Consider the following 15441-nt stretch of genomic DNA (forward strand, 5'->3'; position numbering starts at 1 on the left):
TCATTATTAAATATTCATTATTGTAATTTCTCTTTTTTCTTCTGATTTTAAAATAAATTACACTTAAAACATTTTTGTGGGCCATTGAAATTATCATGAGTCTTTGGCTTTGTGCCATACTGTGCCTAATGTATTTGTTAGCCCTGGCTCCTGAGGGCGTCTTCTTAGAAACTCTAGGGTACTGCAGAAGATGGTTTGTAAATCACTCTGGTCAATAATATGTTTGTTAAAATACAAGTGAAAAAAAATATGTGAAATATCATGGTGTGAATTATTCCTGTTTTAAAAATATATGAACATGTGAAAAAAGACTGGATATATGCCAAAATGTTTAGCTGGCTCTGATTATTGGCAGTAGTCTTTCAGGTCATTTTTATATTTTTTCTTATGGTTTTTCTTTGTCTTTTGAATGATTTTGCTCTGAGCTGATAAATAATTTTTTAGTTAGGAAATAAAGCAATATTATTTAATAGAAGTATTCTAGAAAAAGTATAGGTACCAGTCTATTACAAATATTAATATTAAAAGCATTGACCATTTAAGAGGTTGCTATTTGCCGGTATTCCCTGGACTTTACTCTCGAGAACTGATAATATATGCTTGAAATATTATATGTTGATTTTATTGTGGATTTATTTATTTTAAAAACTTTTCACTGAATGATCATATTTTGTATAGATCTGAGTGGATTGTGCTGACTTTGTTTTCCCATTATTACTGGTGCCCTAATAGTTTCACACTTGTTTAGCATTCTAATAGAGACTTTAGGATATATGGAATAGTTGTCAGTTGTTGTCCTTGCCTTTTGGGAGGTTGCATGATTGTGTAGTGAGTCATTGTGTGAATTTATACACAGTCTATTGATCTTGTAGAAGTAATTTTATTTGTTAGTGTAGTAAGTTAAAATTACCCAGGGTAAAAAGAGAAAAAGTCTTGTTTGTAATTTACTTACCTTCTATGACAGAGCTATAGCTTGTAGACATAAGTATGGGATAAATATAAATATTCCACTGCTAATAGATGTTCACCTCTTGAGCTTCTGTTTTCACTATTGACCTTTTGTATATGAAACAGATAAATATTATGCTTACGGGGTTGAAATGGGAGCTGGCTTAAGTATGGTCTTAAGGCAAAGCAAAATATTAAAGAGACAGTTTGGGACTGGGTGCAAGATTGTGCAAGGAATGTCATTTTGGGATATCATTGCTTACAGGGTTAGTGTAGAAACACTTTAGGAATATTAGGATAAAATTGAGTCTGTAGCAAACATAGACCCTTTGAGTTTGTGGTCTGAGCAACACTTGTAATGGCTTGGTCCAAAAGGACTTCTAATGAGGGAACATTGCTTTCTAGATCTAGGAATACAAAATCTTGGAGAATAAAAGTTTTTGCAACTCCCCAAAAAGAACAATAAGTGAGACCTTCACTACCGAATAAAGGGGAACCTGCTTCTTCTAAGGAAAATGTAAACTATCCCAGACGACATTGCATTCACTTCCACTTTGAACAGAGAAATACTCTGGGAAGAGGGCAGAATGGACATATAATGGAGATGGTGTTGGATTAACTTTGTAAGATCTGGTGGGCACTACTCATTAGATAGGTGACTCTAGCCTATTCCTATTCCCAATTGAAATGGACTTACTTGCTTCCACAGTTGGTGATAAATCTAGATTTATTAATGGTGGTGTTTTCTGTTGTATCTTCTTGTTAATTTTTGTTTTGATTTTTAAAGAAAGCCTGCCCTCCTTTTCAAGTTTACCTGTTACCCTGGTCTTTATCTTGGATTCTGGGTGTTTTGTTTTGTTTTAGATGATTGCTTCCTGTAAAAGCTATAGTCCGGTGTCAGCTTTTTGATCTTTAACAACCCCCATCAGGTTGAGCAAATTCATCTTTTTTTTTTAAAGGGTTTCTCAGTCCTGACTCAGTAGTTTACTAGTAGTAAACCCTTCTAGTTTACTAGACTCCACTGAGCCTGACTTTAGAAAGAGAAGCACCAAGGATAACTCTTGCTGGGCCTTCTTGTTCTGATAGAACTCAATGATGTACTTTTTTAGAGAACACTTTTAGGTGCGCCTGGGTAGCTCAGTCAGTTGGGTGTCTGACTTCGGCTCAGGTCATGATCTCATGGTTGGTGAGTTCGAGCCCTGCATTGGACTCTGCTGACAGCTTGGAGCTTGGAGCCTGCTTCGGATTCTGTGTGTCCCTCTTTCTCTGCCCTTCCCGCACTCATGCTCTGTCACCCTCTCTCTCTCTCTGTCTCTCTCTCTCAAAAATAAATAAACATTGAAAAAAAACTTTAAAAAACACTTTCATTCTCTCTGCCTCTCCCCCTCAAAGTAAAGAAACTTAAAAAAAACCCCAGTTTTATTATGAAAAATAAAGCACGTACAGAAAATCTAGCTAAACAAATGTACAGATGAACACATTTTTATAAAGTGAACATTTGTATAGCAACCCACATCAAGTCTCTAGCAGCATCCTCAGAAGTTCCTTTTGCAGTTTCCCCCCGACATACCTTCTTCCCTAAAGTTAACCATTATCCTGATTTTTATGGCAATCATTTCTTTGCTTTTCTTTACAGTTTTGCCACCTAAGTGTGTATTCCTAAACACATTAGTTTTTGCCTGTTTTAAGCTCTAATCATAGAATAGATTAAATAGAGTAAATAAGTAGAATTATGCAAGTGTGCTTCCTGTTGGTGTGGCTTTTTTTAGTTGACATGTGTTTGTGATGTTTGTCCATCCTGATACAGGTAACTGCGGTACATTTTCATTTTTGCTGCCTCCATCTTCTTTTGGTTTGAAGGTTGCCCCTCTAGGATTTTAATTCCTCTATACATTTGAGTTACAACTGAAAGAAAGCTTAGAGGTAGGGGTTGTGGAGAGTTGTCCACCATAACTGCTGAAATCAGAGGTGGCTGGAGGAGATGTGTTGTAGGCTACAGTGAGTGCTAACTACATACCTCATCAACAATTGGTATTATCTACTTTAAACTTTAGTTAATGAGTTGGGTGTATAGTGGTATATTAATGTGCTTTTACTTTGCATTTCCCTGATTACTAACAAGATTAGATTAGATCACCTGTTTATGGGCTGTTTGGATTTTGTTTTTCAATCTGTCTTCCCCCTCCCCCCCAACACACATATTTTGCTGTTGGGTTGAGTTTCTTTATTGATTTTTTAGAAGTTCTTAATAAATTTTTTGGTTACTTTTAGTGAAAAATTAATAATTTTAATGTAGTCATGTATATCAATATATTCCTTTATGACTATTGCTTTTTGTGTCTTACGTAAGAAATTATTCCCTAACTTTGATGTCACAGAGATACTCTTGCGTATTGTCTTCCAGACTCTTATTTCTTTTAACCTTCATATTTAGGTCTATAATCTACTTAGAATTACTGTTTGTACATTGTATAAGGTAGAGGTCAAGTTTTTTTTCCAGTAGGAATACTTGGTTGAATTGGCACCATGTGTTAAAGAGATATCCCTTTCATTGCTACTGTGTAGTGCCACCTTTGTCATAAATCAAGGGTCCACAAATATATGTGTGTGTTTCTGGGCTCTTCTGTTTCATTTGTAAATTAGTCTATATTTGCATCAGTACTACAATTTCCTAAGTTTCACAGCTTTATAATTGGTTCATTAAAGCAAGTTTTCCTACTTTGACCTACTTGTTTGAGAGTGTCGTGGCTATTTGTGCTTCCTCATGTAAATTTTAGAATTAACTTGTCCAATTCCACGAAAAAGTCTTATTTGTCATCTGATTGATATTGTATTAAATCTCTAGATTAGTCTGGTGAAGAATTAAACATATTTTCAATAAGTAGTCCTCAAGTCCATGATCTTTAATTCCTCTTATATTTTTACAGAGATTTAAACTTCTTTTGTTAGTTTATTCCTATACTTTATATTTTTGGATGCTATTGTAGGTGATGTCTCTTTTAAAAGTTAATTTTCTAATTTTTTTATAAAAATAAAATTGATTTTGTATATTTGTTTTACATCTAGCATCTCATTGCATTCTTTTTTTTTTTGTTGTTGTTTGTTTTTGCATTCTTACATTAGTGCTACACACCTGTAAATTCTTTTGGATTTTTACTTATATAATCATATCATCTGGAAATAATGAAGTTTTGTTTCTACCTTAACAATCCTTATATAACTTTTATTTATTTACTTTTATTACCTGTACAATATTCAAATAGAAGTGGTGGTGATGTGCATCTTTGTCTTATTCTTTTTTTATTTTTTTAACAAAATAGTTAACATACAATGTTATATTAGCTTTAGGTATATAATAACATAGTGATTCAACAATTCTATACATTACACAAGTGTAATTACCATCTGTCACCATACAGTGATATCAAAAGGAAAGCTTTAACCATTTTAACATTAAATATAATGTTTGGTAAAGATTTTGCACATACTCTTTCTTTTCTTTTTAAAGCTTTTATTTAAATTCTGGTTAGTTAACATACAGTGTAATATTAGTTTTAGGAGTAGAATTTAGTGATTCATTGCTTACATACAACACCAGGGTTCATCCTAACAAGTGCCCTCCTTAATACCCATCACCCACTTAACCCATCCCACCACCTACCTGACCTCCAGTAACCCTCAGTTTGTTTTCTATAGTTGAGAGACTGTTTTCTGGTTTGCCTCTCTCTCTCCCCCCCTCCCCCTGCCATATTCATCTGTTTTGATTCTTAACACAGATGAGTGAAATCATACAGTATATGTCTTTCTCTGGCTGACTTATTTTTCTTAGTGTAATACTGTCTAGCTCCATCCACGTCATGGCAAATGGCAAGAGTTCATTCCTTTTGATGGCTGAGTAATATTTCATTATACGTGTGTGTGTGTGTGTGTGTGTGTGTGTGTGTATACACACCACATCTTTATCCATTCATCAGTCAATGGACATTTGTAATCTTTCCATAATTTGGCTATTGTTGATAATGCTGCTATAAACATTGGAGTGCATGTGTCCTTTCAAATCAGTAGTTTTGTATCCTTTGGGTAAATACTTAGTAGTGCAATTGCTGGATTGTAGGATAGTTCTATTTTTAACTTTTTGAGGAACCTCCATCCAGTTTTCCAGAGTGGTTGCACCATTTGCATTCTATCAACAGTTTAAGAGTGTTCCCCTTTCTCTGCAGCAGATACTCTTTATTGGGTTAAGGACTGTCCTTTCTCCATCAACTTGTCTTTGATCCTTTGTCAAAGGATCCTTTGTGTGGGTTTATGTCTGGACTTGATTCTCTTCCATTGATCCATTTGTCCATTCTTTTGCCAACACCATGCTGTCTTGATTTACTGTAGAGTATTGGTAAATCTTAAAGTCAGATAGTGTCACTTTTTAAATTTTGTTCTCTTTCAATATTGTGTTAGTTATTGTGGGTCTTTTGTCTTTCCATATAAACTTTAGATCAATTTGTTGATACCCACAAAGTAACTGGCTGGGATTTAATGGGGTTGCATTGCGTCTATAGATCAAGTTGGGAAGAATGGACTTCTTTACAATATTGAGTTTTCCTGTCCTTGAACATGGGATATCAATCCATTTATGTAGGTCTTTTTGATTTTTTTCCATCAGAGTTTTGTAGTTTTCCTCTGTAGATCTTGTACAGATTTTATTCAACTTATACCTAAGTGTTTGTTTTGTTTTTGTTTTTGCTAATGTAAATGTTATTGTGCATTTAATTTCAAATTCTGTTGTTTGTTGCTGGCATATAAGAAAGCAGTTGACTTGTATATTCATTTTATTATGTTCCACAACCTTTAATTGCTTTTTTTTTTTAATTTTTTTTTAACGTTTTTATTTATTTTTGAGACAGAGAGAGACAGAGCATGAATGGGGGGAGGGGCAGAGAGAGAGAGGAAGACACAGAATCGGAAGCAGGCTCCAGGCTCCGAGCCATCAGCCCAGAGCCCGACGCGGGGCTCGAACTCACAGACAGTGAGATCTTGACCTGAGCTGAAGTCGGACGCCCAACCGACTGAGCCACCCAGGCGCCCCAACCTTTAATTGCTTTAATTAGTTTGGTTTAATTGCTTATTAGTTTCAGAAATTTTTTTGTTGATTCTTTTGGATTTTCTACATAGACAATCATATCATTTATGACAGACAGTTTTATTTCTTCTCAATCTGTATGCCTTCATTTCCTTTTTTATTGGTTAGACTGTCAGTTTTGTCTGATATGAATTAGCTTTCCTAGATTTTTTTTCATGTCTGAAGTATATATATTTTTTTGTATATCTTTTACTTTGAACTTTATCTTTATATTTTAGATATATGCTTCTAAACAACATATATTTAGGTTTTACTTTTTAATCCAGCTTGACAATATTTATCTCTCAATTGTATCATTTAATTACATTGCATTATGTTTAATGTGATTAGTAATGTACTGTATTTATTTAAATGTAAATGCAATTGGATATAAGCTACACCATCATTTACATACCACTAAGAAAGAAAAAATGGAGGGGCATCTGGGTAGCTTGGTTGGTTAGGTGACCAACTCTTGCGTTTGGCTCAGGTCATAATCCCAAGGTTGTGGGATTGAGCCCTGTGTGGGGCTCCATGCTTTGTGCATTGGAGCCTGCTTAAGATTCTCTCTCTTTCCCTTTCTCTCTCTTTCTCTTTCTCTCTCTCTCTTTCTCTCTCTCTCTCTCTCTCTCTCCCTCTCCCTCTCTGCCCCTCTGCCCTTTCCCCCTGTTTATGCTCTCTCTCTCTCTGTCTGTTTCAAAAAAATAAAAATTCCCTCTACAAAAAGAAATGAAAAATGGTGTCAATTAAATTAATACTTTAATTGTTAGATGAACTTCAATTTCAGAGTATTTTAAATATGTGAAGAGTGTGTTTTAGAATTAATGAAATGCAGTATTTGGGTTTAAATCTGCCATCTTATGTAGTTTTACTGTCTTACTTTTATGTTCTTTTAAAAAAATTTTTTTTGATGTCTATTTATTTTTGACAGAGAGAGAGAGAGAGAGAGAGAGAGAGAGAGAGCATTAGTGGGGGAGGGGCAGAGAGAGAGGGAGACACAGAATCTAAAGCAGGCTCCAGGCTCTGAGCTGTCAGCACAGAGCCTGACGTGGGGCTCGAACTCACAGACTGTGAGATCATGACCTGAGCTGAAGTCGGACGCTCAACCATCTGAGCCACCCAGGCACCCCTCACTTTTATGTTCTTAAAAAAATCTTCTATTTTGTTTATTTTGAATTGATAATGTGTTTTTATATTCATTATTTTCCCTCTATTAGAATGGAAGTTATATACTTTTTTATTTTGTTTTAGAAGTTATTACAGCACATGTCCATGATTTATGATGTTTAATATTAAATCATATCCTTCCTTACACAATGCAAGGACTTTAGAGCAGTTTGACTTTATCCACTTCCTGACATATGTGTGTGTGTGTGTGTGTGTGTATGTGTGTGTGTGTGTGTGTGTGTGTGTGTCAGATGTGTATTATTACCATTGTTTAATGAACATTGTCATTACTGTTTGTTTGGATTTGTGTACATAGTAATCACTTCCATTACTCTTTGATTCTCTTGCATCTCTGCCTACCATTTAGTATATTTTAGTTACCTTGAAAAACCCTTTGAAAATTTCTTTTACTAGTTTGTTTCTTAGTGACCCCCCCCCCCCGCCCCCCCGAGGGTGTCTTTATTTCTCTTTCTTGAGAACATTTTTGTTGAATATAGAATTCTAGATTATCAGTTATTTTCTCTTAGCATATTGGTATTATTCTGTTTTCTTTTGGCCTCCATGTTGCTGTTGATGTCAGCTATTACTAAATGTAATTTTATTGAAGTAGATTTATCTACTTACTTTTGGCTATTTTCATAATTTTCTCTCTTTTTTTTTTAAGGTTCACTAACATTGAAGTTGTGGAAAGAGAAAAAAATAGCATGCGCGCACATTGACACACCCACATATGTATTCATGTCTTGCTTAGGATTTTTTTTTTGAGTTTTAAAGTTTGAGGTTTGATATTTTTCATAAATTATGATAAATTCTTAGTCATTATGTTTTCCATAACTGCTTCTTCACATATTGCCTCTGTGCATAGTGTTCATGCGTATTTCCTTTCCTTCTTGTGTGGTTCTTGTTCACTGTGTATAAGAACTCACAACATCCTGTCTCCTAAATTTTCTTATATAGTTTTCATCATTTTGTGTTTCTTTCTGGGTAATTCCTTCTGACACCTTTCAATTCACTGAACGTATCTTTATTTGTATTTAGCCTGTTGTGAAATCTATCCATTGAATTCTTAATTTTGTTTATTATGTTTCAGTTGCCAAATTTCTGTCTGGTCCTTTTTCATACCTGCTGTATTACTATTGTGGATTTCATTTCCCTGCTAAAATTTTCAAGCTTGTCATTTTTTTCCTTGGCCGTTAAGTGGGGTGTTTTGGTTACTGTTTGATAATTCTAGTATCTGGAGACTTTATTGGGTTGTATCTTTTTTTTTTTTTTTCTCATAGTTTCTTTTAATTTGTGTGTGTGTGTGTGTGGTTCTTGGTATTTTGTGTCTTCATGTTATATTTTGGTAATATGTTGGTCAATGTGTTTGAACAATTTTCGGTAAGAATAACTTGAGAGGAAGGGTTATGATATCAAATCTTTAAAAAAAATTTTTTTTAATGTTTATTTTTTAAAGAGACAGACAGAGCATGAGTGGGGATTGGGGGGTGTGGTTAGAGAGAGAGGGAGACACAGAATCTGAAGCAGGCTCTGTCAGCACAGAGCCCAACATGGGGCTTGAACCCACAGACCGCAAGATCATAACCTGAGCCGAAGTCGGATGCCTAACCAATGTGCCACCCAGGCACCCTTCAAGTCTTATTTTGAGAATAGATTTCCCAACTTCTGCTTCATATCCTGTGTAGTAAAATAAACATGAACTGAATGTTCATTATAAGTTAGGCCTTTTTTTAGATGCAAGTGATAGAGATATTCAAATTTTTTTTCCAGATAATTCAGTCATTTGGAGCCAGTTCTGTTTAAAAAGTGGGTAACAAACTGTGTAATATGATTTTTGTTATTGTTAAGGTATTTTGAGGTGGGGCTGGTAGGATTTTTCTCACATACTGCTCTTAGATTCCTAGAAGTATGACGTACTCCTCCTGAGAGATACTTTTCTAGAGAAATGGCTTTCTTAACTATGCCCCTCAATGCCACCTACTTCAGAAAGCCTCCACAATCAGGGTACTCTTTTAAAAAAATCTAATTAAGTGACATCATTTAGAGCCCTCTTTTAGGACTTCTGTTCTTTTGTTGTGAGGATTAGGATGATGATGGTGGAACTGTGTTCTGATTACTTCAAGGTCACTCATAGAAAGAATGTTCTAAATGTTTCTTTTTGGGGTGTGTGTGTCATATTCTGGTAGACTATTTCCATCCTTGTCAGTCACATCCATCTCCTTTTGATGCAGTTTTGGAAAACTTGCTTAGATGTGAAAAAAGAGATGAGGAGATTGATACCCTCGCACCCAGAGGTGATATGTAGAGAATATGAATACTTTAGTTGCTATTCAAGCCAAGGATCAGGAGAAAGATCATCCTTATTACTGTAGGTGCCATCCAGGGATGACTAGGAGAAAAATATCTTCCTTATAGCCCCTAGAGCGTTACTGACAAGCAATATGGGGATGTTTGTTACTATCTCCATCAGGTAAAATACATGAGAAATGCTTATGATTTTGTTAATCCTTTTCAGTACTCTAGTCAGCTTCATTGTGGGGAAAAAGATTTTTTTTTTTAATAGGTTGTTTTAGGATCAAACATTTTAAACATTGTATTTGTGAGAAACTGTGTCCAAACCACTAAGTAAGAGGCATATTTAAAAAATAACCTGTTTCTTTTTTTTGTTTGTTTGTTTCTGCTTTTATTTATTTTCTTTTTTTTTCTTTTTTATTTTTTTTAATATATGAAATTTACTGTCAAATTGGTTTCCATACAACACCCAGTGCTCATCCCAAAAGGTGCCCTCCTCAATGCCCATCACCCACCCTGCCCTCCCTCCCACCCCCCTCAACCCTCAGTTTGTTCTCAGTTTTTAACAGTCTCTTATGCTTTGGCTCTCTCCCACTCTAACCTCTTTTTTTTTTTTTTTTTTTTTTTTTCCTTCCCCTCCCCCATGGGTTTCTGTTACGTTTCTCAGGATCCACATAAGAGTGAAACCATATGGTATCTGTCTTTCTCTGTATGGCTTATTTCACTTAGCATCACACTCTCCAGTTCCATCCACGTTGCTACAAAAGGCCATATTTCATTTTTTCTCATTGCCACGTAGTATTCCATTGTGTATATAAACCACAATTTCTTTATCCATTCATCAGTTGATGGACATTTAGGCTCTTTCCATAATTTGGCTATTGTTGAGAGTGCTGCTATAAACATTGGGGTACAGGTGCCCCTATGCATCAGTACTCCTGTATCCCTTGGATAAATTCCTAGCAGTGCTATTGCTGGGTCATAGGGTAGGTCTATTTTTAATTTTCTGAGGAACCTCCACACTGCTTTCCAGAGTGGCTGCACCAATTTGCATTCCCACCAACAGTGCAAGAGGGTTCCCGTTTCTCCACATCCTCTCCAGCATCTATAGTCTCCTGATTTCTTCATTTTGGCCACTCTGACTGGCGTGAGGTGGTATCTGAGTGTGGTTTTGATTTGTATTTCCCTGATAAGGAGCGACGTTGAACATCTTTTCATGTGCCTGTTGGCCATCCGGATGTCTTCTTTAGAGAAGTGTCTATTCATGTTTTCTGCCCATTTCTTCACTGGGTTAAAATAACCTGTTTCAAAGTGGTAGGCTTTATGTAGATTAGAATTAGGGACTCAAGTGTAGAAATATACACGTGTAGAAATATACACGTGTCTGCAAAATTTTTGTGGCTATTGGCTGATTAATGTATTCTTACAGAAAACGTTGTATGTATACTATGTGGCCGGTGAGGTACTTACATATAAAGATCAACAATAGGAAATAAAAAGCGGTCACAAATCTGTTTTTTTTTTTAAGTTTTTATTTATTTTTGAGAGAGAGAGAGACAGAGGGATTGCACAAGTGAGGGAGGGGCACAGAGAGAGAGAGGGACAGAGGATCTGATGCCAGCTCTGTGCACACAACAGAGAGCCCGACGTGGGGCTCAAACTCATGAACTGTGAGATCACAACTTGAGCCAAAGGCAGACGCTTAACCAACTGAGCCACCCAGGCGCCCCTACAAATCTGTTTAAATTGAAGTCTCCTATGGGAACAAAAATAAGTAAATGGAAGTTTTCTTTGTTTATCAGATAATTACTAGATACTGCTACTCTTGACATTTTCACCTGATGACTGTTAGACCCAAACTCCTATTGTCCTTCCCCAAACCTGCTCTTCTTTGTATCACTTAAGGGCGACTCCTTCCTTGTCATAGGTGAGGACACAAAGTTGGAGTCATCCTTGAATTCTCTCTTTGTATTCACATTCCTCATCTTACAGGCTGTTTGTTCCTTTAAAACGTGTAAATAATGCAAACACTTCTTACTGCTTCCATTGCTGTCATGCTGATTCATTATCATCTGTTGGGTGATTTTCTGCAAGAGCCTCTCATTCTTCCTGCTTAGCATAGCAGCCATGGTGATCCTATTAAGACACAAGTCAAATCATGTTACTCCTGCTCACTACTTTCCATTGTATCATCCCCCTAAATTCCTCATTTCACTCATAGTAAAAGGTTAAGAGTCTTACAGTGGCTTATTCTCACCTGTGCTGATTGCTTCTCTCATTACTCATGCCCTCATGGACTCACTCCACTCCAGCCCCACGGGCTTCCTTACTGCTTCCTGCCGCCAGGGCTTTTGCGTTTGCTATTCCCTCCTGGTGTGAGGTTCTTTTCCCAGATAACCAGTTTTGATTTGGTTCTCACAGTGTTTGAAACGCCTGTCCTTTCTTTTAAAAACGACTGTTCCCCACCCCCCCCCACCCCGCCCCCAGCCCCTTCCCTCCACCCTGGGGCCTGGGTCACCCCCTTCATCTTCTCACTTTTTCTCCCCCATGGCACTTCTCACTTTGTGTATACTATCCAGTTTACTTATTATGTGTATGGTTTGTCTCACTCACTAGAAGTCACCCTTATAACGGTGAGGATTTTTGTCTGCGCTGTTCAGTTTCATCCCTTGCACAAGAGAAGAGTGCCTTGTACATAATAAGGTTCAGCAAATACTTGTTAAATGAGCGATATTATACAAAAGGACTCCTCCTCATAATATCCTTAATCAGAGAGTAGTGAGAAAAACAATACAGAAAACAAGCTTTTTTGTTATTGTCAATAGCCTTGTGGCTGATGTTTTCTTTCTATGTGAGTCAAAATATTGCCTTTGCTAATTTTTTTGTTATAGACAGTTGACCATTTATGTTCTTTCTCCTTTCTTTGTCTGCTGGTCAGTTTGTTAACCCTACATTCAAAGACTTTTTTTGTCAAATAGTAGTTAATGGTACTGAAATGTCTAGGCAGACTGCTTTCTATTCTCAAGAGCCAAGAGCCAGGACTCTTTACTTCTCTGGAAACTGGGCCAGTTAGCAAAAAAGAGTATAACATGTATATCTAAAACACAAAGTCTCGCAGAAGGGATCTGTGTCTTAGATTCCTTGGATGTACAAAAGACCCAGCACAGACAGGGTTTCCTCCTCAATAACTATAATGCAACACAGTTTTCATTTCTACTGCTACTTTTGGCACGACTGCTCAAACTCATGAAAGAGATTCTTTCAGGGCACCAAATGCCCCTGATAAAATTTTAATGGGACTTGGATTTCTCAAAGATCCTTGGTGTATGTATGGGTGTGTTTCTCCATAATCTTCAAGAATGAAAATAGGCAGTAGGAGTATCTGAATATATTTTAGAGTTATTGAGTAAACCAGTAACTAAAAAAACCCAACAATTTATAGAATCCATGAAAATTGCATACAATTGTATAAATATCACATGGGTAGCTCAAGGTGGACCGTTTGTAGAAGCCCATGTAGCCTTCAGAGTATTAACCAGGGTTCTCAGGAGTTATCATAAGGTATTTAAATCTCAAACTGTAGCGGAAATTCTGCACTATTCTGCTGCTCGATGGCTATCATGCACCCTCGCTCGAATGCCCATTCCCATTATTTTCACTTAGCTCCCTATAAGTTAGAGTGAGGAGAACAAAATAATGCTATTCTGTAGAGTGAAAAAAGATTGGGGAAATATATAGCTAGTTTCAAATATTTGAGGAACTTTTACTATGGAAGGTAAATAAAACTGAATTTTAGATAGGACTAGATAATTTCTCAGGTCTCTTATGATTTTATATATTAATGTAAATTATATGTTTGGAAGGTATTTTCATGGAGGTCTAATATATTATCACCAAAATACTGAATTATTATGTAGTAACTGAAATAATGTACTATATTTATTAGAAATAGATATATAAATTCTCATTTCTATTTTTGGTAGCTCATTTTCTGCCATTTAAAATACTCACTTCTTGTTGGTTGAGGACATGATTTAAAATTTCAAAATGAATAATCACCATGACGTAAGATCTTTTTCTTAATGTTTATTGTAGAGGTTCCAGAAACTTTAGCAGTTGCAGTGCAGAGGACTTTGAGAAGTTAACTTTAAATAAAGGAGGAAACTGCCTTCTTAATATTCCAAAGCCTGATGAAGCCTATAGTGCTCCCTTCTGTGGTAATAAATTGGTGGATCCCGGGGAAGAGTGTGACTGTGGTACTCCAAAGGTCAGTTTAATTTTCGATTTTTGCTTTGTGAAATTACCTTAGGATTTGGAAAAAGATGGAACAGCTTGCTTTGGGCAATGGACATAGGAGTTAGTGAAATTTAGTGGCCAGTGAAGATTCATTTTGCTTGTGGGGATATATTCCTGGGATTGGTCATCTCTTCCTTCCCAGAGCATAACTAATGGTATCATCTGTTTTGGTGTCAAGTAAAGCACCGTGTTTATTCTTGTATTTTTTGCTCGCTTCTACCACATCTGTTATGGTTATTAGGTCATTTATTTACTTTGAAGAGCTAATCAGTTATTCACTTGGCTCTTTATTTGTCAGCTTTCAGTATTCTGGCACTGCCATTGCAGAAATGTTTATTCAGTTGGATTCATTTTAATACTAAATTGAAGCCAATCCATATTCCATAGTCCTTCAGTAACAAAATCCTTGCTATTTAAATTAGCATTCCCCTTTATTAACCTTCAGTGTTGTGCCTAACGGTCTCTAGCTCTATCAGACCTGTTATCCACACTTAGTGCCATAAGCCCATGCCTGTCTTTATCATTTATTGTTCTGTATCTTAGCCATTCTCCTCTCAAAGTGGCCTGTGTAAGTCGTTTCCTCCTAGGCCTTGCATTAAATTTTGAAGAAATTTGTTAATGGTGTGCAAGCTGGTAACTAGGTGTGTAATATGGTGAATATTTTTCATCCTTTCCACTTCTTCTTCTTTTATATCTGACCATATCTGGCTTTTGCCAGATGACTTCATGCTCTGGAAAGACACCACATATTTTATGAAGATCTTGGGACAGGCCTTCATTGCACTATTGCTGAATGTCAGGGACTTCTACTAAGTGTTTTACATGGTAAAATCCTCACGATAACCCTAAGAGATTGGTATTTTTCATACTTTCATTTCAAATGAGGAAAATAAGGCCAAAAAGATTATGTTTAATTTCTAAATTAACGTTATACTGTTGGGCTGACCAAGCTCTTCCCCTTTCCAGCCATTCTCAGATCTTTGTTCTTAAAGTGTTATAGATATTTTGCTTTCTCCCAACTGTCCACTTCACTACCAAACTTATTGAAATGGTCTATATTTGCTTCTTAAGCTTTCACACTACAGAATTACTCTTTTTTTTTTAATTTTTTTTTTTAAACATTTATTTATCCCTGAGACAAAGAGAGACAGAGCATGAACGGGGGAGGGGCAGAGAGAGAGGGAGACACAGAATCGGAAGCAGGCTTCAGGCTCTGAGCCATCAGCCCAGAGCCTGACGTGGGGCTCGAACTCACGGACCGCGAGATTGTGACCTGAGCTGAAGTCAGACGCTCAACCGACTGAGCCACCCAGGTGCCCCCAGAATTACTCTTTAAAAAGGAACACCACCTCCCTCTCAAATATCAACAGATTTTTTTCGTGGTACAATAGTTGCAAATATTAAGTTCAAGCAAAATTCTCCTTTCAGACCTTTATTTCCTCCATAATTAAAAAAAAATATATTTATTTATTTATTTTTGAGAGAGAGAGAGACAGAGAGAGACAGAGAGAGCCAGCAAATGAGGGGCAGAGACAGATGGAGACAGAATCCCAAGCAGGCTCCGTGCCCATCAGTGCAGAGCCTGATGAGGGGCTCAAACCCACAAAGCATGAGATCATGACCTG

General features: G+C 36.4%; 1 protein-coding gene across 2 annotated transcripts in view; it reads left to right on the forward strand.

Annotated features, from left to right (window-relative positions):
• Window positions 1-15441, forward strand: part of ADAM9 (ADAM metallopeptidase domain 9) — a 145100-nt gene that overhangs the window by 54234 nt on the left and 75425 nt on the right. For both annotated transcript variants that reach the window (XR_013555062.1, XM_078445536.1), the window contains exon 12: window positions 13616-13787. Coding sequence is in view for 1 of the 2 variants with exons in the window: in XM_078445536.1 (XP_078301662.1) it covers window positions 13616-13787 (172 nt within the window). In the remaining variant the exon portion in view is untranslated. The remainder of the gene's footprint in view (window positions 1-13615; window positions 13788-15441) is intronic.

The sequence above is a fragment of the Panthera onca genome, chromosome B1 (assembly GCF_046562875.1).
Source record: "Panthera onca isolate mPanOnc1 chromosome B1, mPanOnc1 haplotype 2, whole genome shotgun sequence".
In the NCBI taxonomy this organism is placed as follows: domain Eukaryota; kingdom Metazoa; phylum Chordata; class Mammalia; order Carnivora; family Felidae; genus Panthera; species Panthera onca.